The sequence below is a fragment of the Taudactylus pleione genome, unplaced genomic scaffold (assembly GCF_031769625.1).
Source record: "Taudactylus pleione unplaced genomic scaffold, aTauple2 ptg000175l, whole genome shotgun sequence".
In the NCBI taxonomy this organism is placed as follows: domain Eukaryota; kingdom Metazoa; phylum Chordata; class Amphibia; order Anura; family Myobatrachidae; genus Taudactylus; species Taudactylus pleione.
In genome coordinates, this window is record NW_028284577.1 from 334,140 (window position 1) to 357,222 (window position 23,083).

At 50.3% G+C, this 23,083-nt stretch overlaps 1 protein-coding gene across 1 annotated transcript in view; it reads left to right on the forward strand.

The window, feature by feature from the left end:
• Positions 1-23,083, forward strand: part of MOK (MOK protein kinase) — a 90,678-nt gene that overhangs the window by 62,712 nt on the left and 4,883 nt on the right. The window contains exons 7-8 of the mRNA XM_088475659.1: positions 2,409-2,587; positions 18,759-18,860. Coding sequence (XP_088331785.1) covers positions 2,409-2,587; positions 18,759-18,860 — 281 coding nt within the window. The remainder of the gene's footprint in view (positions 1-2,408; positions 2,588-18,758; positions 18,861-23,083) is intronic.

Here is a 23,083-nt window from a genome sequence, read left to right on the forward strand (position 1 = left end):
CCCTTACATACGACCTCTCTAACTCTACTGCTCAATACATCTCCAACCTCATCTCCTTACACACTCCCTCTCTAACTCTACTGCTCCCTACATCTACCACCTCATTCCCTTACATACGCCCTCTCTAACTCCACTGCTCCCTACTTCTCCAACCTCATCTCCATACATACGCCCTCTCTAACTCTACTGCTCCCTACATCTCCAACCTCATCCCCTTACATATGCCCTCTCTAACTCTACTGCTCAATACATCTCCTACCTCATCTCCTTACACACTCCCTCTCTAACTCTACTGCTCCCTACATCTACCACCTCATTCCCTTACATACGCCCTCTCTAACTCCACTGCTCCCTACTTCTCCAACCTCATCTCCATACATACGCCCTCTCTAACTCTACTGCTCCCTACATCTCCAACCTCATCCCCTTACCTACGCCCTCTCTAACTCCACTGCTCCCTACTTCTCCAACCTCATCCCTATACATACGCCCTCTCTAACTCTACTGCTCCCTACATCTCCAACCTCATCTCCTTACACACTCACTCCCACTCACTCCTGTCTGCCAATGACTCCTCCACCCTGGTTACTTCATCTCATGCTCGTATCCAAGATTTTGCCCGTGCAGCCCCCCTCCACTGGAATGAGCTCCCTCGCTCGATCAGGCTCTCCCCGACCTTGCAGAGCTTCAAACGTGCAGTGAAAACCGACCTGTTCATCAAAGCGTACCCTTCCCCCACATATCCGTGTCACCAGGTCTCTGTCCCTCCCGCCTCAGCCATCTCTACCTCGCCTACTTCCTGCACTCAGGTCCCCCTCTACACACTCATGCCTCATGTCATCTGTCTGTCTCCCCTCTCCCCTAGATTGTAAGCTCCTAGGAGCAGGGTCCTCCTCCCCACTGTCTCACACCCTCTTCTCTAGCACTTCTATGACAGCCTTCACCTTCCCAGCTGTATTGTGTATGGAGAATTGTGCTACTAATTGTTACTGGTGCTCTGTTTATAATTTGGTTACTGTAATGTTCTGTGTACCCTGTACTGTATGTACGGCACTGCGGACCACTTGTGACGCCCTATAAATAAAATGTAGTAATAATAGTAATAATTTACTCCTAACGCCCCACGACGGCACCTAACGGCTGGTTGCTGACGCCCTGCTGCTTATATAAGTGTTATGATCTCTAATGCAGCAATATGTATACACCGTGTCCTTGTCCTGCATTGTTTTGTAATGTTAATAACTGTTTTCTTGTTCACTCATTTGCTTATGTACTTTGTAAGACGCTGCAGAACCCTTGTGGCGCTATATAAATAAAGGACAATAATAATAATTCCCGGTCACTCTCATAAGAATGAATGGGGGAAGCGCTGATTGGCTGACAGCATGGGAACCTGAGCCCCCCGGTAACCTACAATCAGGAGAGACTCGCTAAATGTGATTGGTAATACTGTACACAATTCTGTAAAGACCTATAGAAAAGAGACATTAATTTGGTTACTGTAGATAGGAACATGCAAATAGACGTTCTCTCTCTTACAGTCAGCACAATGTAGGTTGTTAGAGAAGGCAGTAAGGTGAGAATAATAAATACACAGAGATACACTGGGAGACGGCGGTTCCGGCTGCTAATTATTGCCGTGTGCTGGCAAACCAGGGGTGGTAACCCTGTCTGTGACCCATCCAACAAAGCTGTCACTGGCCAATTTCCCTCACAGTGCCATCCCATACCCCTAAAGCTTGGCAATGTGACCTCTGCCAACATATTTACTAAAAGAAAGAATGATAACGGCGCTGAAACCTATCTAAGAGATTGATGATTGTTGAATAAACTAATAAAATAAGCTGTCAGTGGACTGGAAAATCTATTTAATTGTAAAAATGATAAAGTGAAATGCAGTATACATCAAACATCATGTATTATATAGTATAATGTATGTTTGATGTATATTGTATTTCATTTTATCATTTTTACAATTAAATAGATTTTTCAGTCCACTGACAGCTTATTTTATTAGTTTATTCAACAATCATCAATCTCTTAGATAGGTTTCTGGTGTAACTCAGCGCCGTTATCATTCTTTCTTTTTGTAGCAACCAAAACAGCAGCTTGATACGCCTAACAGTGCATTACATTTAGTGCATTCTGATTTTGTGGTCCTCCTTTGCAGCGCCTTTGGCTTTATTCTTGTTCAACATATTTACTAAACTATATCCTATTAATGGGTTTATGTGTTATCTGTATTGTGTAAGATGTGGAACATCATGGCCCCACAGGTGAGTTATTACAGATCCTTCTGCCATATGTCATTTTCTTCTGTGCCCTGCAGGTCCCCATCCATGTAAAGCACAAAGGAAGAAGCAGTAATGGTTAATCCATTACTAATCTAAGCTGTTATATTGTTCCAGCAAGATGTCCTAAAACTTGCAGACTTTGGATCGTGCCGAAGTGTTTTCTCCAAGCAGCCATACACAGAATATATTTCAACACGCTGGTACCGTGCCCCAGAGTGCCTCCTGACCGACGGCTATTACACCTGCAAGATGGACATCTGGAGTGCAGGTTGTGTCTTTTTTGAAATCTGCAGGTAAGTGAAAACAGTCTTCTCCTGGTGCCCTTTGTTCTTCCCCTGGTGCCCTTTGTTCTTCCCCTGGTGCCCTTTGTTCTTCCCCTGGTGCCCTTTGTTCTTCCCCTGGTGCCCTATATTCTTCCCCTGGTGACCTATGTTCTTCCCCTGGTGCCCTATGTTCTTCCCCTGGTGCCCTATGTTCTTCCCCTTGTGCCCTTTGTTCTTCCCCTGGTGACCTTTGTTCTTCCCCTGGTGACCTTTGTTCTTCCCCTGGTGCCCTATGTTCTTCCCCTGGTGCCCTATGTTCTTCCCCTGGTGCCCTATGTTCTTCCCCTGGTGACCTTTGTTCTTCCCCTGGTGACCTTTGTTCTTCCCCTTGTGCCCTTTGTTCTTCCCCTGGTGACCTTTGATCTTCCCCTGGTGACCTTTGATCTTCCCCTGGTGACCTTTGTTCTTCCCCTGGTGCCCTTTGATCTTCCCCTGGTGACCTTTGATCTTCCCCTGGTGACCTTTGTTCTTCCCCTGGTGACCTTTGTTCTTCCCCTGGTGACCTTTGTTCTTCCCCTGGTGACCTTTGTTCATCCCCTGGTGACCTTTGTTCTTCCCCTGGTGACCTTTGTTCTTCCCCTTGTGACCTTTGTTCTTCCCCTGGTGCCCTTTGTTCTTCCCCTGGTGCCCTTTGTTCTTCCCCTGGTGCCCTTTGTTCTTCCCCTGGTGCCCTTTGTTCTTCCCCTGGTGCTCTTTGTTCTTCCCCTGGTGACCTTTGTTCTTCCCCTGGTGCCCTTTGTTCTTCCCCTTGTGCCCTTTGATCTTCCCCTGGTGACCTTTGATCTTCCCCTGGTGACCTTTGATCTTCCCCTGGTGACCTTTGATCTTCCCCTGGTGACCTTTGATCTTCCCCTGGTGACCTTTGTTCTTCCCCTGGTGCCCTTTGTTCTTCCCCTGGTGCCCTTTGTTCTTCCCCTGGTGCCCTTTGTTCTTCCCCTGGTGCCCTTTGTTCTTCCCCTGGTGCCCTTTGTTCTTCCCCTGGTGCCCTATGTTCTTCCCCTGGTCCCTTTGTTCTTTCCCTGGTGCCCTTTGATCTTTCCCTGGTGCCCTTTGATCTTTCCCTGGTGCCCTTTGATCTTTCCCTGGTGCCCTTTGATCTTCCCGTGGTGCCCTTTGTTCTTCCCCTGGTGACCTTTGTTCTTCCCCTGGTACCCTTTGTTCTTCCCCCTTGTGCCGCCCACTTACAACTATGTGCAATGTATAGTGGCAGATGTTCATGGGGGACACTGACAGTAACATTTGGGAAAACCCCTGACTAGTAGAATGGTTTGATGGAATTCTTATCATTTCCCAGCTTCCAATGATGCCTGGTGTGTGCCATCACCTGTCTATTTAGACCAGCAATCCTCACTTATCACATTTTGGGGATCGTTAAACAGGGATTCACCTGTGTGACTGGCTCAGTGTTCCCACATAGAGGAATCCCCCAAAGCCTGAACTGTTGGAGGCATTTGGGACACTAGAACCAGTTTCCACCTCATATAGACGAATGCGGTGTCCATAGGCCTGGAGGAATAGGGGGTGACACCTACATATTGCAGAGACCTTCACTGTGTGTAGCTAATACTAATTCCATGGTGGGATGCACATATAGGCCACCAGCTGTCTGACACCTTCATACTGGTATTTTTTATTACTTTAGCATAAATAACTTTGAGCAAATGCTGGTGTGATTGGTGGCTCCTAAATAATAATAATAATAATTTTATTTATATAGCGCTTTTCTCCTACAGGACTCAAAGTGCTTTACATTTACAGTACAAAATCCAAAATAAGCTTAAACAAGGGACATTAGTGAAATGCTTGGGTGAATAGGTGAGTCTTGAGTCTATTTTTGAAGGATTCTAGAGTGGAGGCCTCTGGAACTGTGTGGGGAAGTGAGTTCCAAAAGGTTGGAGCCACAAAACTGAAAGCTCGACCCCCAGACCTCCCAAATAACTGGAGAACAATCAATATTCTCCCATTCTGTCCCTGCCGCCCCAAGTCCTCGCGTGCCAAAACAGGGGGGCTGCAGGGTGGGATAGCCGGCGGATCTTTAGTCCATTAGCTGCCTCTCGTTACAACACAGTCACTGGAGCTTTAATCCTTCCATTGTAGTCTAGATAAGGTCTGGATAAAGGTGCCATTTGCAGCACTAAGCTTATCCTGGGTGGGTGTAACATACAAGGCAGCACCGGGTGTCCAGTTCTCCTCTCTGCTGTCTAAGCAGCCCTGGCCTGTGTGTATCAGCGTTCCCATCTGACTGTGTTTCCCTGCTCCACCAGTAAGCTCCCTCCCAGTATAACACCGCAAACAGCAGAGCGATGTGGAAGCCAGGCACCAGTAAGCTCCCTCCCAGTATAACACCGCAGACAGCAGAGCGATGTGTAAGCCAGGCACCAGTACGCTCCCTCCCAGTATAACACCGCAAACAGCAGAGCGATGTGTAAGCCAGGCATCAGTAAGCTCCCTCCCAGTATAACACTGCAAACAGCAGAGCGATGTGTAAGCCAGGCACCAGTGCGCTCCCTCCCAGTATAACACCGCAAACAGCAGAACGACGTGTAAGACAGGCATCAGTAAGCTCCCTCCCAGTATAACACCGCAAACAGCAGAGCGATGTGTAAGCCAGGCAACAGTACGCTCCCTCCCAGTATAACACCGCAAACAGCAGAGCGATGTGTAAGCCAGGCACCAGTACGCTCCCTCCCAGTATAACACCGCAAACAGCAGAGCGACGTGTAAGACAGGCATCAGTAAGCTCCCTCCCAGTATAACACCGCAAACAGCAGAACAATGTGTAAGCCAGGCACCAGTAAGCTCCCTCCCAGTATAACACCGCAAACAGCAGAACAATGTGTAAGCCAGGCACCAGTACGCTCCCTCCCAGTATAACACCGCAAACAGCAGAGCGATGTGTAAGCCAGGCATCAGTAAGCTCCCTCCCAGTATAACACCGCAAACAGCAGAGACATGTGTAAGAAAGGCACCAGTACGCTCCCTCCCAGCATAACACAGCAAACAGCAGAGACATGTGTAAGACAGGCACCAGTAAGCTCCCTCCCAGTATAACACCGCAAACAGCAGAGTGATGTGTAAGCCAGGCACCAGTAAGCTCCGTCCCAGTATAACACCGCAAACAGCAGAGACATGTGTAAGACAGGCACCAGTAAGCTCCCTCCCAGTACAACACTGCAAACAGCAGAGCGATGTGTAAGACAGGCACCAGTACGCTCCCTCCCAGTATAACACCGCAAACAGCAGAGCGATGTGTAAGCCAGGCACCAGTAAGCTCCCTCCCAGTATAACACCGCAAACAGCAGAGCGATGTGTAAGACAGGCACCAGTAAGCTCCCTCCCAGTATAACACTGCAAACAGCAGAGCGATGTCTAAGAAAGGCACCAGTAAGCTCCCTCCCAGTATAACACTGCAAACAGCAGAGCGATGTGTAAGACAGGCACCAGTACGCTCCCTCCCAGTATAACACCGCAAACAGCAGAGCGATGTGTAAGACAGGCACCAGTACGCTCCCTCCCAGTATAACACCGCAAACAGCAGAGCGATGTGTAAGACAGGCACCAGTAAGCTCCCTCCCAGTATAACACCGCAAACAGCAGAGCGACGTGTAAGACAGGCATCAGTAAGCTCCCTCCCAGTATAACACCGCAAACAGCAGAGCGATGTGTAAGCCAGGCATCAGTAAGCTCCCTCCCAGTATAACACTGCAAACAGCAGAGCGATGTGTAAGCCAGGCACCAGTGCGCTCCCTCCCAGTATAACACCGCAAACAGCAGAACGACGTGTAAGACAGGCATCAGTAAGCTCCCTCCCAGTATAACACCGCAAACAGCAGAGCGATGTGTAAGCCAGGCAACAGTACGCTCCCTCCCAGTATAACACCGCAAACAGCAGAGCGACGTGTAAGACAGGCATCAGTAAGCTCCCTCCCAGTATAACACCGCAAACAGCAGAACAATGTGTAAGCCAGGCACCAGTACGCTCCCTCCCAGTATAACACCGCAAACAGCAGAGCGACGTGTAAGACAGGCATCAGTAAGCTCCCTCCCAGTATAACACCGCAAACAGCAGAACAATGTGTAAGCCAGGCACCAGTAAGCTCCCTCCCAGTATAACACCGCAAACAGCAGAACAATGTGTAAGCCAGGCACCAGTACGCTCCCTCCCAGTATAACACCGCAAACAGCAGAGCGATGTGTAAGCCAGGCATAAGTAAGCTCCCTCCCAGTATAACACCGCAAACAGCAGAGACATGTGTAAGAAAGGCACCAGTACGCTCCCTCCCAGCATAACACAGCAAACAGCAGAGACATGTGTAAGACAGGCACCAGTAAGCTCCCTCCCAGTATAACACCACAAACAGCAGAGTGATGTGTAAGCCAGGCACCAGTAAGCTCCGTCCCAGTATAACACCGCAAACAGCAGAGACATGTGTAAGACAGGCACCAGTAAGCTCCCTCCCAGTACAACACCGCAAACAGCAGAGCGATGTGTAAGACAGGCACCAGTACGCTCCCTCCCAGTATAACACCGCAAACAGCAGAGCGATGTGTAAGCCAGGCACCAGTACGCTCCCTCCCAGTATAACACCGCAAACAGCAGAGCGATGTGTAAGACAGGCACCAGTAAGCTCCCTCCCAGTATAACACTGCAAACAGCAGAGCGATGTGTAAAACAGGCACCAGTAAGCTCCCTCCCAGTATAACACCGCAAACAGCAGAGCGATGTGTAAGACAGGCACCAGTAAGCTCCCTCCCAGTATAACACCGCAAACAGCAGAGCGATGTGTAAGACAGGCACCAGTAAGCTCCCTCCCAGTATAACACCGCAAACAGCAGAGCGACATGTAAGCCAGGCACCAGTAAGCTCCCTCCCAGTATAACACAGCAAACAGCAGAGCGACGTGTAAGCCAGGCACCAGTACGCTCCCTCCCAGTATAACACCGCAAACAGCAGAGCGATGTGTAAGAAAGGCACCAGTAAGCTCCCTCCCAGTATAACACCGCAAACAGCAGAGCGATGTGTAAGCCAGGCAACAGTACGCTCCCTCCCAGTATAACACCGCAAACAGCAGAGCGATGTGTAAGACAGGCACCAGTACGCTCCCTCCCAGTATAACACCGCAAACAGCAGAGCGACGTGTAAGACAGGCATCAGTAAGCTCCCTCCCAGTATAACACCGCAAACAGCAGAACAATGTGTAAGCCAGGCACCAGTAAGCTCCCTCCCAGTATAACACCGCAAACAGCAGAACAATGTGTAAGCCAGGCACCAGTACGCTCCCTCCCAGTATAACACCGCAAACAGCAGAGCGATGTGTAAGCCAGGCATCAGTAAGCTCCCTCCCAGTATAACACCGCAAACAGCAGAGACATGTGTAAGAAAGGCACCAGTACGCTCCCTCCCAGCATAACACAGCAAACAGCAGAGCGATGTGTAAGCCAGGCACCAGTACGCTCCCTCCCAGTATAACACCGCAAACAGCAGAGCGATGTGTAAGACAGGCACCAGTAAGCTCCCTCCCAGTATAACACTGCAAACAGCAGAGCGATGTGTAAGAAAGGCACCAGTAAGCTCCCTCCCAGTATAACACTGCAAACAGCAGAGCGATGTGTAAGACAGGCACCAGTACGCTCCCTCCCAGTATAACACCGCAAACAGCAGAGCGATGTGTAAGACAGGCACCAGTACGCTCCCTCCCAGTATAACACCGCAAACAGCAGAGCGATGTGTAAGACAGGCACCAGTAAGCTCCCTCCCAGTATAACACCGCAAACAGCAGAGCGACGTGTAAGACAGGCATCAGTAAGCTCCCTCCCAGTATAACACCGCAAACAGCAGAGCGATGTGTAAGCCAGGCAACAGTACGCTCCCTCCCAGTATAACACCGCAAACAGCAGAGCGATGTGTAAGCCAGGCACCAGTACGCTCCCTCCCAGTATAACACCGCAAACAGCAGAGCGACGTGTAAGACAGGCATCAGTAAGCTCCCTCCCAGTATAACACCGCAAACAGCAGAACAATGTGTAAGCCAGGCAACAGTAAGCTCCCTCCCAGTATAACACCGCAAACAGCAGAACAATGTGTAAGCCAGGCACCAGTACGCTCCCTCCCAGTATAACACCGCAAACAGCAGAGCGATGTGTAAGCCAGGCATCAGTAAGCTCCCTCCCAGTATAACACCGCAAACAGCAGAGACATGTGTAAGAAAGGCACCAGTACGCTCCCTCCCAGCATAACACAGCAAACAGCAGAGACATGTGTAAGACAGGCACCAGTAAGCTCCCTCCCAGTATAACACCGCAAACAGCAGAGTGATGTGTAAGCCAGGCACCAGTAAGCTCCGTCCCAGTATAACACCGCAAACAGCAGAGACATGTGTAAGACAGGCACCAGTAAGCTCCCTCCCAGTACAACACCGCAAACAGCAGAGCGATGTGTAAGACAGGCACCAGTACGCTCCCTCCCAGTATAACACCGCAAACAGCAGAGCGATGTGTAAGCCAGGCACCAGTACGCTCCCTCCCAGTATAACACCGCAAACAGCAGAGCGATGTGTAAGACAGGCACCAGTAAGCTCCCTCCCAGTATAACACTGCAAACAGCAGAGCGATGTGTAAGAAAGGCACCAGTAAGCTCCCTCCCAGTATAACACTGCAAACAGCAGAGCGATGTGTAAGACAGGCACCAGTACGCTCCCTCCCAGTATAACACCGCAAACAGCAGAGCGATGTGTAAGACAGGCACCAGTACGCTCCCTCCCAGTATAACACCGCAAACAGCAGAGCGATGTGTAAGACAGGCACCAGTAAGCTCCCTCCCAGTATAACACCGCAAACAGCAGAGCGACGTGTAAGACAGGCATCAGTAAGCTCCCTCCCAGTATAACACCGCAAACAGCAGAGCGATGTGTAAGCCAGGCATCAGTAAGCTCCCTCCCAGTATAACACTGCAAACAGCAGAGCGATGTGTAAGCCAGGCACCAGTGCGCTCCCTCCCAGTATAACACCGCAAACAGCAGAACGACGTGTAAGACAGGCATCAGTAAGCTCCCTCCCAGTATAACACCGCAAACAGCAGAGCGATGTGTAAGCCAGGCAACAGTACGCTCCCTCCCAGTATAACACCGCAAACAGCAGAGCGATGTGTAAGCCAGGCACCAGTACGCTCCCTCCCAGTATAACACCGCAAACAGCAGAGCGACGTGTAAGACAGGCATCAGTAAGCTCCCTCCCAGTATAACACCGCAAACAGCAGAACAATGTGTAAGCCAGGCACCAGTAAGCTCCCTCCCATTATAACACCGCAAACAGCAGAACAATGTGTAAGCCAGGCACCAGTACGCTCCCTCCCAGTATAACACCGCAAACAGCAGAGCGATGTGTAAGCCAGGCATCAGTAAGCTCCCTCCCAGTATAACACCGCAAACAGCAGAGACATGTGTAAGAAAGGCACCAGTACGCTCCCTCCCAGCATAACACAGCAAACAGCAGAGACATGTGTAAGACAGGCACCAGTAAGCTCCCTCCCAGTATAACACCGCAAACAGCAGAGTGATGTGTAAGCCAGGCACCAGTAAGCTCCGTCCCAGTATAACACCGCAAACAGCAGAGACATGTGTAAGACAGGCACCAGTAAGCTCCCTCCCAGTACAACACCGCAAACAGCAGAGCGATGTGTAAGACAGGCACCAGTACGCTCCCTCCCAGTATAACACCGCAAACAGCAGAGCGATGTGTAAGCCAGGCACCAGTACGCTCCCTCCCAGTATAACACCGCAAACAGCAGAGCGATGTGTAAGACAGGCACCAGTAAGCTCCCTCCCAGTATAACACCGCAAACAGCAGAGCGATGTGTAAGAAAGGCACCAGTAAGCTCCCTCCCAGTATAACACTGCAAACAGCAGAGCGATGTGTAAGACAGGCACCAGTACGCTCCCTCCCAGTATAACACCGCAAACAGCAGAGCGATGTGTAAGACAGGCACCAGTAAGCTCCCTCCCAGTATAACACCGCAAACAGCAGAGCGATGTGTAAGACAGGCACCAGTAAGCTCCCTCCCAGTATAACACCGCAAACAGCAGAGCGACGTGTAAGACAGGCATCAGTAAGCTCCCTCCCAGTATAACACCGCAAACAGCAGAGCGACGTGTAAGCCAGGCACCAGTACGCTCCCTCCCAGTATAACACCGCAAACAGCAGAGCGATGTGTAAGAAAGGCACCAGTAAGCTCCCTCCCAATATAACACTGCAAACAGCAGAGCGATGTGTAAGACAGGCACCAGTACGCTCCCTCCCAGTATAACACCGCAAACAGCAGAGCGATGTGTAAGACAGGCACCAGTAAGCTCCCTCCCAGTATAACACCGCAAACAGCAGAGCGATGTGTAAGACAGGCACCAGTAAGCTCCCTCCCAGTATAACACCGCAAACAGCAGAGCGACGTGTAAGACAGGCATCAGTAAGCTCCCTCCCAGTATAACACCGCAAACAGCAGAGCGACGTGTAAGCCAGGCACCAGTACGCTCCCTCCCAGTATAACACCGCAAACAGCAGAGCGATGTGTAAGAAAGGCACCAGTACGCTCCCTCCCAGTATAACACAGCAAACAGCAGAGACATGTGTAAGCCAAGCACCAGTAAGCTCCCTCCCAGTATAACACCGCAAACAGCAGAGCGACGTGTAAGACAGGCATCAGTAAGCTCCCTCCCAGTATAACACCGCAAACAGCAGAGCGATGTGTAAGACAGGCACCAGTAAGCTCCCTCCCAGTATAACACCGCAAACAGCAGAGCGACGTGTAAGACAGGCATCAGTAAGCTCCCTCCCAGTATAACACCGCAAACAGCAGAGCGATGTGTAAGACAGGCACCAGTAAGCTCCCTCCCAGTATAACACCGCAAACAGCAGAGCGACGTGTAAGCCAGGCACCAGTACGCTCCCTCCCAGTATAACACCGCAAACAGCAGAGCGATGTGTAAGAAAGGCACCAGTACGCTCCCTCCCAGTATAACACCGCAAACAGCAGAGCGATGTGTAAGAAAGGCACCAGTACGCTCCCTCCCAGTATAACACAGCAAACAGCAGAGACATGTGTAAGACAGGCACCAGTAAGCTCCCTCCCAGTATAACACCGCAAACAGCAGAGTGATGTGTAAGCCAGGCACCAGTAAGCTCCCTCCCAGTATAACACCGCAAACAGCAGAGACATGTGTAAGACAGGCACCAGTAAGCTCCCTCCCAGTACAACACCGCAAACAGCAGAGCGATGTGTAAGACAGGCACCAGTACGCTCCCTCCCAGTATAACACCGCAAACAGCAGAGCGATGTGTAAGACAGGCACCAGTAAGCTCCCTCCCAGTATAACACCGCAAAGAGCAGAGCGATGTGTAAGACAGGCACCAGTAAGCTCCCTCCCAGTATAACACTGCAAACAGCAGAGCGATGTGTAAGAAAGGCACCAGTACGCTCCCTCCCAGTATAACACAGCAAACAGCAGAGACATGTGTAAGACAGGCACCAGTAAGCTCCCTCCCAGTATAACACCGCAAACAGCAGAGTGATGTGTAAGCCAGGCACCAGTAAGCTCCCTCCCAGTATAACACCGCAAACAGCAGAGACATGTGTAAGACAGGCACCAGTAAGCTCCCTCCCAGTACAACACCGCAAACAGCAGAGCGATGTGTAAGACAGGCACCAGTACGCTCCCTCCCAGTATAACACCGCAAACAGCAGAGCGATGTGTAAGCCAGGCACCAGTACGCTCCCTCCCAGTATAACACCGCAAACAGCAGAGCGATGTGTAAGACAGGCACCAGTAAGCTCCCTCCCAGTATAACACTGCAAACAGCAGAGCGATGTGTAAGAAAGGCACCAGTAAGCTCCCTCCCAGTATAACACTGCAAACAGCAGAGCGATGTGTAAGACAGGCACCAGTACGCTCCCTCCCAGTATAACACCGCAAACAGCAGAGCGATGTGTAAGACAGGCACCAGTACGCTCCCTCCCAGTATAACACCGCAAACAGCAGAGCGATGTGTAAGACAGGCACCAGTAAGCTCCCTCCCAGTATAACACCGCAAACAGCAGAGCGACGTGTAAGCCAGGCACCAGTACGCTCCCTCCCAGTATAACACCGCAAACAGCAGAGCGATGTGTAAGAAAGGCACCAGTAAGCTCCCTCCCAGTATAACACTGCAAACAGCAGAGCGATGTGTAAGAAAGGCACCAGTAAGCTCCCTCCCAGTATAACACTGCAAACAGCAGAGCGATGTGTAAGACAGGCACCAGTACGCTCCCTCCCAGTATAACACCGCAAACAGCAGAGCGATGTGTAAGACAGGCACCAGTACGCTCCCTCCCAGTATAACACCGCAAACAGCAGAGCGATGTGTAAGACAGGCACCAGTAAGCTCCCTCCCAGTATAACACCGCAAACAGCAGAGCGACGTGTAAGCCAGGCACCAGTACGCTCCCTCCCAGTATAACACCGCAAACAGCAGAGCGATGTGTAAGAAAGGCACCAGTAAGCTCCATCCCAATATAACACTGCAAACAGCAGAGCGATGTGTAAGACAGGCACCAGTACGCTCCCTCCCAGTATAACACCGCAAACAGCAGAGCGATGTGCAAGACAGGCACCAGTAAGCTCCCTCCCAGTATAACACCGCAAACAGCAGAGCGATGTGTAAGACAGGCACCAGTAAGCTCCCTCCCAGTATAATACCGCAAACAGCAGAGCGACGTGTAAGACAGGCATCAGTAAGCTCCCTCCCAGTATAACACCGCAAACAGCAGAGCGACGTGTAAGCCAGGCACCAGTACGCTCCCTCCCAGTATAACACCGCAAACAGCAGAGCGACGTGTAAGAAAGGCACCAGTACGCTCCCTCCCAGTATAACACAGCAAACAGCAGAGACATGTGTAAGCCAGGCACCAGTAAGCTCCCTCCCAGTATAACACCGCAAACAGCAGAGCGACGTGTAAGACAGGCATCAGTAAGCTCCCTCCCAGTATAACACCGCAAACAGCAGAGCGATGTGTAAGACAGGCACCAGTAAGCTCCCTCCCAGTATAACACCGCAAACAGCAGAGCGACGTATAAGACAGGCATCAGTAAGCTCCCTCCCAGTATAACACCGCAAACAGCAGAGCGATGTGTAAGACAGGCACCAGTAAGCTCCCTCCCAGTATAACACCGCAAACAGCAGAGCGACGTGTAAGCCAGGCACCAGTACGCTCCCTCCCAGTATAACACCGCAAACAGCAGAGCGATGTGTAAGAAAGGCACCAGTACGCTCCCTCCCAGTATAACACAGCAAACAGCAGAGACATGTGTAAGCCAGGCACCAGTAAGCTCCCTCCCAGTATAACACCGCAAACAGCAGAGCGATGTGTAAGAAAGGCACCAGTAAGCTCCCTCCCAGTACAACACCGCAAACAGCAGAGCGATGTGTAAGACAGGCACCAGTACGCTACCTCCCAGTATAACACCGCAAACAGCAGAGCGATGTGTAAGACAGGCACCAGTAAGCTCCCTCCCAGTATAACACCGCAAACAGCAGAGCGATGTGTAAGCCAGGCACTAGTAAGCTCCCTCCCAGTATAACACCGCAAACAGCAGAGCGATGTGTAAGACAGGCACCAGTAAGCTCCCTCCCAGTATACCACTGCAAACAGCAGAGCGATGTGTAAGAAAGGCACCAGTAAGCTCCCTCCCAGTATAACACCGCAAACAGCAGAGCGATGTGTAAGACAGGCACCAGTACGCTCCCTCCCAGTATAACACTGCAAACAGAAGAGCGATGTGTAAGAAAGGCACCAGTACGCTCCCTCCCAGTATAACACCGCAAACAGCAGAGCGACGTGTAAGCCAGGCACCAGTAAGCTCCCTCCCAGTATAACACGGCAAACAGCAGAGCGACGTGTAAGACAGGCACCAGTACGCTCCCTCCCAGTATAACACCGCAAACAGCAGAGCGATGTGTAAGACAGGCACCAGTACGCTCCCTCCCAGTATAACACCGCAAACAGCAGAGCGATGTTTAAGCCAAGCACCAGTACGCTCCCTCCCAGTATGACACCGCAAACAGCAGAGGGATGTGTAAGCCAGGCACCAGTACGCTCCCTCCCAGTATAACACTGCAAACAGCAGAGCGATGTGTAAGAAAGGCACCAGTAAGCTCCCTCCCAGTATAACACCGCAAACAGCAGAGACATGTGTAAGCCAGGCACCAGTACGCTCCCTCCCAGTATAACACCGCAAACAGCAGAGCGATGTGTAAGAAAGGCACCAGTAAGCTCCCTCCCAGTATAACACCACAAAAAGCAGAGACATGTGTAAGCCAGGCACCAGTACGCTCCCTCCCAGTATAACACCGCAAACAGCAGAGACATGTGTAAGCCAGGCACCAGTACGCTCCCTCCCAGTATAACACCGCAAACAGCAGAGACATGTGTAAGCCAGGCACCAGTACGCTCCCTCCCAGTATAACACCGCAAACAGCAGAGACATGTGTAAGCCAGGCACCAGTAAGCTCCCTCCCAGTATAACACCGCAAACAGCAGAGCGATGTGTAAGACAGGCACCAGTAAGCTCCCTCCCAGTATAACACCGCAAACAGCAGAGCGATGTGTAAGCCAGGCACCAGTACGCTCCCTCCCAGTATAACACCGCAAACAGCAGAGCGATGTGTAAGAAAGGCACCAGTAAGCTCCCTCCCAGTATAACACTACAAACAGCAGAGCGATGTGTAAGCCAGGCACCAGTACGCTCCCTCCCAGTATAACACCGCAAACAGCAGAGCGATGTGTAAGAAAGGCACCAGTAAGCTCCCTCCCAGTATAACACCGCAAACAGCAGAGACATGTGTAAGCCAGGCACCAGTACGCTCCCTCCCAGTATAACACCGCAAACAGCAGAGACATGTATAAGCCAGGCACCAGTACGCTCCCTCCCAGTATAACACCGCAAACAGCAGAGCGATGTGTAAGCCAGGCACCAGTACACTCCCTCCCAGTATAACACTGCAAACAGCAGAGTGATGTGTAAGACAGGCACCAGTACCTCCCTCCCAGTATAACACCGCGAACAGCAGAGCGATGTGTAAGACAGGCACTAGTAAGCTCCCTCCCAGTATAACACCGCAAACAGCAGAGCGATGTGTAAGACAGGCACCAGTAAGCTCCCTCCCAGTATAACACTGCAAACAGCAGAGCGATGTGTAAGAAAGGCACCAGTAAGCTCCCTCCCAGTATAACATCGCAAACAGCAGAGCGATGTGTAAGACAGGCACCAGTACGCTCCCTCCCAGTATAACACTGCAAACAGAAGAGCGATGTGTAAGAAAGGCACCAGTACGCTCCCTCCCAGTATAACACCGCAAACAGCAGAGCGACGTGTAAGCCAGGCACCAGTAAGCTCCCTCCCAGTATAACACCGCAAACAGCAGAGCGATGTGTAAGACAGGCACCAGTACGCTCCCTCCCAGTATAACACCGCAAACAGCAGAGCGATGTGTAAGACAGGCACCAGTACGCTCCCTCCCAGTATAACACCGCAAACAGCAGAGGGATGTGTTAGACAGGCACCATTACGCTCCCTCCCAGTATAACACCGCAAACAGCAGAGCGATGTGTAAGCCAGGCACTAGTAAGCTCCCTCCCAGTATAACACCGCAAACAGCAGAGTGATGTGTAAGACAGGCACCAGTAAGCTCCCTCCCAGTATAACACTGCAAACAGCAGAGCGATGTGTAAGCCAGGCACCAGTACGCTCCCTCCCAGTATAACACCGCAAACAGCAGAGGGATGTGTAAGCCAGGCACCAGTACACTCCCTCCCAGTATAACACTGCAAACAGCAGAGCGATGTGTAAGAAAGGCACCAGTAAGCTCCCTCCCAGTATAACACCACAAACAGCAGAGACATGTGTAAGCCAGGCACCAGTACGCTCCCTCCCAGTATAACACTGCAAACAGCAGAGACATGTGTAAGCCAGGCACCAGTACGCTCCCTCCCAGTATAACACCGCAAACAGCAGAGACATGTGTAAGCCAGGCATCAGTACGCTCCCTCCCAGTATAATTCCGCAAACAGCAGAGCGATGTGTAAGACAGGCACCAGTACCTCCCTCCCAGTATAACACCGCGAACAGCAGAGCGATGTGTAAGACAGGCACCAGTAAGCTCCCTCCCAGTATAACACCGCAAACAGCAGAGCGATGTGTAAGCCAGGCACCAGTAAGCTCCCTCCCAGTATAACACTGCAAACAGCAGAGTGATGTGTATGACAGGCACCAGTACCTCGCTCCCAGTATAACACCGCAAACAGCAGAGCGATGTGTAAGCCAGGCACCAGTACGCTCCCTCCCAGTATAACACCGCAAACAGCAGAGCGATGTGTAAGACAGGCACCAGTAAGCTCCTTGCCAGTATAACACCGCAAACAGCAGAGCGATGTGTAAGCCAGGCACCAGTACGCTCCCTCCCAGTATAACACCGCAAACAGCAGAGCGATGTGTAAGACAGGCACCAGTAAGCTCCTTGCCAGTATAACACCGCAAACAGCAGAGCGATGTGTAAGCCAGGCACCAGTACGCTCCCTCCCAGTATAACACCGCAAACAGCAGTGCGATGTGTAAGAAAGGCACCAGTAAGCTCCCTCCCAGTATAACACCACAAAAAGCAGAGACATGTGTAAGCCAGGCACCAGTAAGCTCCCTCCCAGTATAACACCACAAAAAGCAGAGACATGTGTAAGCCAGGCACCAGTACGCTCCCTCCCAGTATAACACCGCAAACAGCAGAGACATGTGTAAGCCAGGCACCAGTACGCTCCCTCCCAGTATAACACTGCAAACAGCAGAGACATGTGTAAGCCAGGCACCAGTAAGCTCCCTCCCAGTATAACACTGCAAACAGCAGAGCGATGTGTAAGCCAGGCACCAGTAAGCTCCCTCCCAGTATAACACTGCAAACAGCAGAGTGATGTGTAAGACAGGCACCAGTAAGCTCCCTCCCAGTATAACACCGCAAACAGCAGAGCGATGTGTAAGCCAGGCACCAGTACGCTCCCTCCCAGTATAACACCGCAAACAGCAGAGCGATGTGTAAGAAAGGCACCAGTAAGCTCCCTCCCAGTATAACACCGCAAACAGCAGAGACATGTGTAAGCCAGGCACCAGTACGCTCCCTCCCAGTATAACACCGCAAACAGCAGAGACATGTATAAGCCAGGCACCAGTATGCTCCCTCCCAGTATAACACCGCAAACAGCAGAGCGATGTGTAAGCCAGGCACCAGTACACTCCCTCCCAGTATAACACTGCAAACAGCAGAGTGATGTGTAAGACAGGCACCAGTACCTCCCTCCCAGTATAACACCGCGAACAGCAGAGCGATGTGTAAGACAGGCACCAGTACCTCCCTCCCAGTATAACACCGCGAACAGCAGAGCGATGTGTAAGACAGGCACCAGTACCTCCCTCCCAGTATAACACCGCGAACAGCAGAGCGATGTGTAAGCCAGGCACCAGTACGCTCCCTCCCAGTATAACACCGCAAATAGCAGAGGGATGTGTAAGACAGGCACCAGTACGCTCCCTCCCAGTTTAACACCGCAAACAGCAGAGCGACGTGTAAGCCATGCACCAGTAAGCTCCCTCCCAGTATAACACCGCAAACAGCAGAGCGACGTGTAAGCCATGCACCAGTACGCTCCCTCCCAGTATAACACCGCAAACAGCAGAGCGATGTGTAAGCCTGCCACCAGTAAGCTCCCTCCCAGTATAACACTGCAAACAGCAGAGCGATGTGTAAGACAGGCACCAGTACGCTCCCTCCCAGTATAACACCGCAAACAGCAGAGCGATGTGTAAGCCAGGCACCAGTACGCTCCCTCCCAGTATAACACCGCAAACAGCAGAGCGATGTGTAAGCCAGGCACCAGTACGCTCCCTCCCAGTATAACACCGCAAACAGCAGAGCGACGTGTAAGCCAGGCACCAGTACGCTCCCTCCCAGTATAACACTGCAAACAGCAGAGCGATGTGTAAGACAGGCACCAGTACGCTCCCTCCCAGTATAACACCGCTAACAGCAGATGCCGATTTTTCTTTACAAATGTTTGATTTTGTCATTTCAGTCTCCGTCCGCTCTTTCCTGGTTTAAACGAACTGGACCAGATATCCAAAATTCATGATGTTCTGGGCACGCCAAATTCAGCAGTGCTGAGGAAGTTTAAGCAGTAAGTGGCTGATTCTCTGCACCGTGGTAAGTGGTTGGGAAGTGACCTACACAGCGCGAATCTCTCCACATCCCCCGACTCCATTCCCAGCTTCTCTTACATGTAACTACAACATTCACATAAAAGGGATCATTCAGAGCCACGCACTGCTGACTGTGCTATAGCCGTGTGTCTGTTCCTATATGATAATGCTATTATCAGACCTTCCCCTGGTGTACAGCTGTGTGTCTGTGACTATATGCTAATGCTGGTATCAGCCCTTCCCCTGGTGTACAGCCGTGTGTATGTGACTATATGCTAATGCTGGTATCAGCCCTTCCCCTGGTGTACAGCCGTGTGTCTGTGACTATATACTAATGCTGGTATCAGTCCTTCCCCTGGTGTACAGCCGTGTGTCTGTGACTATATACTAATGCTGGTATCAGTCCTTCCCCTGGGGTACAGCCATGTGTCGGTGACTATATACTAATGCTGGTATCAGCCCTTCCCCTGGTGTACAGCCGTTTGTCTGTGACTATATACTAATGCTGGTATCAGCCGTTCCCCCGGTGTACAGCCGTGTTTCTGTGACTATATGCTAATGCTGGTATCAGCCCTTCCCCTGGTATACAGCTGTGTGTCTGTGACTATATACTAATTCTGGTATCAGCCCTTACTCCGGTGTACAGCTGTGTGTCTGTGACTATATGGTAATGCTGGTATCAGCCCTTCCCCTGGTGTACAGCTGTGTGTATGTGACTATATACTAATTCTGGTATCAGCCCTTACTCCGGTGTACAGCTGTGTGTCTATGACTATATGGTAATGCTGGTATCAGCCCTTCCCCTGGTGTACAGCTGTGTGTATGTGACTATATGCTAATGCTGGTATCAGCCCTTCCCCTGGCGTATTAGCGTGCCTCTTAGGGGTATATATACTAAAGTGCGGGTTTATAGAAGGTTGGTTATTGGTTGCACATAGCAACCAATCAGATTCTACGATATACAGTCAGCCTCATACCTATATACGGCAGTGTGACTATATACAGAGCAGCCTAACACCTATAAACGGCAGTGTGACTATATACAGAGCCTCACACCTATATACGGCAGTGTGACTATATACAGTCAGCCTCACACCTATATACGGCAGTGTGACTATGTACAGTCGGCCTCGCACCTATATACGGCAGTGTGACTATATACAGTCAGCCTCACACCTAGATACGGCAGTGTGACTATATACAGTCAGCCTCACACCTAGATACGGCAGTGTGACTATATACAGTCAGCCTCACACCTATATACGGCAGTGTGACTATATACAGTCAGCCTCACACCTAGATACGGCAGTGTGACTATATACAGTCAGCTTCACACCTATATACGGCAGTGTGACTATATACAGTCAGCCTCACACCTATATACGGCAGTGTGACTATAGACAGTCAGCCTCACACCTACAGTGTGACTATATACAGTCAGCCTCACACCTATATACGGCAGTGTGACTATATACAGTCAGCCTCACACCTATATACGGCAGTGTGACTATATACAGTCAGCCTCACACCTATATACGGCAGTGTGACTATATACAGTCAGCCTCACACCTGTATACGGCAGTGTGACTATATACAGTCAGCTTCACACCTAGTTTTGGCAGTGTGACTATATAAAGTCAGCCTCACACCTAGATACGGCAGTGTGACTATATACAGTCAGCCTCACACCTAGATACGGCAGTGTGACTATATACAGTCAGCTTCACACCTATATACGGCAGTGTGACTATATACAGTCAGCCTCACACCTAGATACGGCAGTGTGAATATATACAGTCAGCCTCACACCTATATACGGCAGTGTGACTATATACAGTCAGCCTCACACCTAGATACGGCAGTGTGACTATATACAGTCAGCCTCACACCTAGAGTGTGACTATATACAGTCAGCCTCACACCTAGATACGGCAGTGTGACTATATACAGTCAGCCTCACACCTAGATACGGCAGTGTTACTATATACAGTCAGCCTCACACCTATATACGGCAGTGTGACTATATACAGTCAGCCTCACACCTAGATACGGCAGTGTGACTATATACAGTCAGCTTCACACCTATATACGGCAGTGTGACTATATACAGTCAGCCTCACACCTAGATACGGCAGTGTGACTATATACAGTCAGCCTCACACCTAGATACGGCAGTGTGACTATATACAGTCAGCCTCACACCTATATACGGCAGTGTGACTATATACAGTCAGCCTCACACCTATATACGGCAGTGTGACTATATACAGTCAGCCTCACACCTGTATACGGCAGTGTGACTATATACAGTCAGCTTCACACCTAGTTTTGGCAGTGTGACTATATAAAGTCAGCCTCACACCTAGATACGGCAGTGTGACTATATACAGTCAGCCTCACACCTAGATACGGCAGTGTGACTATATACAGTCAGCTTCACACCTATATACGGCAGTGTGACTATATACAGTCAGCCTCACACCTAGATACGGCAGTGTGAATATATACAGTCAGCCTCACACCTATATACGGCAGTGTGACTATATACAGTCAGCCTCACACCTATATACGGCAGTGTGACTATATACAGTCAGCCTCACACCTAGAGTGTGACTATATACAGTCAGCCTCACACCTAGATACGGCAGTGTGACTATATACAGTCAGCCTCACACCTAGATACGGCAGTGTTACTATATACAGTCAGCCTCACACCTATATACGGCAGTGTGACTATATACAGTCAGCCTCACACCTAGATACGGCAGTGTGACTATATACAGTCAGCTTCACACCTATATACGGCAGTGTGACTATATACAGTCAGCCTCACACCTAGATACGGCAGTGTGACTATATACAGTCAGCCTCACACCTAGATACGGCAGTGTGACTATATACAGTCAGCCTCACACCTATATACGGCAGTGTGACTATATACAGTCAGCCTCACACCTAGATACGGCAGTGTGACTATATACAGTCAGCTTCACACCTATATACGGCAGTGTGACTATATACAGTCAGCCTCACACCTATATACGGCAGTGTGACTATAGACAGTCAGCCTCACACCTACAGTGTGACTATATACAGTCAGCCTCACACCTATATACGGCAGTGTGACTATATACAGTCAGCCTCACACCTATATACGGCAGTGTGACTATATACAGTCAGCCTCACACCTATATACGGCAGTGTGACTATATACAGTCAGCCTCACACCTGTATACGGCAGTGTGACTATATACAGTCAGCTTCACACCTAGTTTTGGCAGTGTGACTATATAAAGTCAGCCTCACACCTAGATACGGCAGTGTGACTATATACAGTCAGCCTCACACCTAGATACGGCAGTGTGACTATATACAGTCAGCTTCACACCTATATACGGCAGTGTGACTATATACAGTCAGCCTCACACCTAGATACGGCAGTGTGAATATATACAGTCAGCCTCACACCTATATACGGCAGTGTGACTATATACAGTCAGCCTCACACCTATATACGGCAGTGTGACTATATACAGTCAGCCTCACACCTAGAGTGTGACTATATACAGTCAGCCTCACACCTAGATACGGCAGTGTGACTATATACAGTCAGCCTCACACCTAGATACGGCAGTGTTACTATATACAGTCAGCCTCACACCTATATACGGCAGTGTGACTATATACAGTCAGCCTCACACCTAGATACGGCAGTGTGACTATATACAGTCAGCTTCACACCTATATACGGCAGTGTGACTATATACAGTCAGCCTCACACCTATATACGGCAGTGTGACTATAGACAGTCAGCCTCACACCTACAGTGTGACTATATACAGTCAGCCTCACACCTATATACGGCAGTGTGACTATATACAGTCAGCCTCACACCTATATACGGCAGTGTGACTATATACAGTCAGCCTCACACCTATATACGGCAGTGTGACTATATACAGTCAGCCTCACACCTGTATACGGCAGTGTGACTATATACAGTCAGCTTCACACCTAGTTTCGGCAGTGTGACTATATAAAGTCAGCCTCACACCTACAGTGTGACTATATACAGTCAGCCTCACACCTAGATACGGCAGTGTGACTATATACAGTCAGCTTCACACCTATATACGGCAGTGTGACTATATACAGTCAGCCTCACACCTACAGTGTGACTATATACAGTCAGCCTCACACC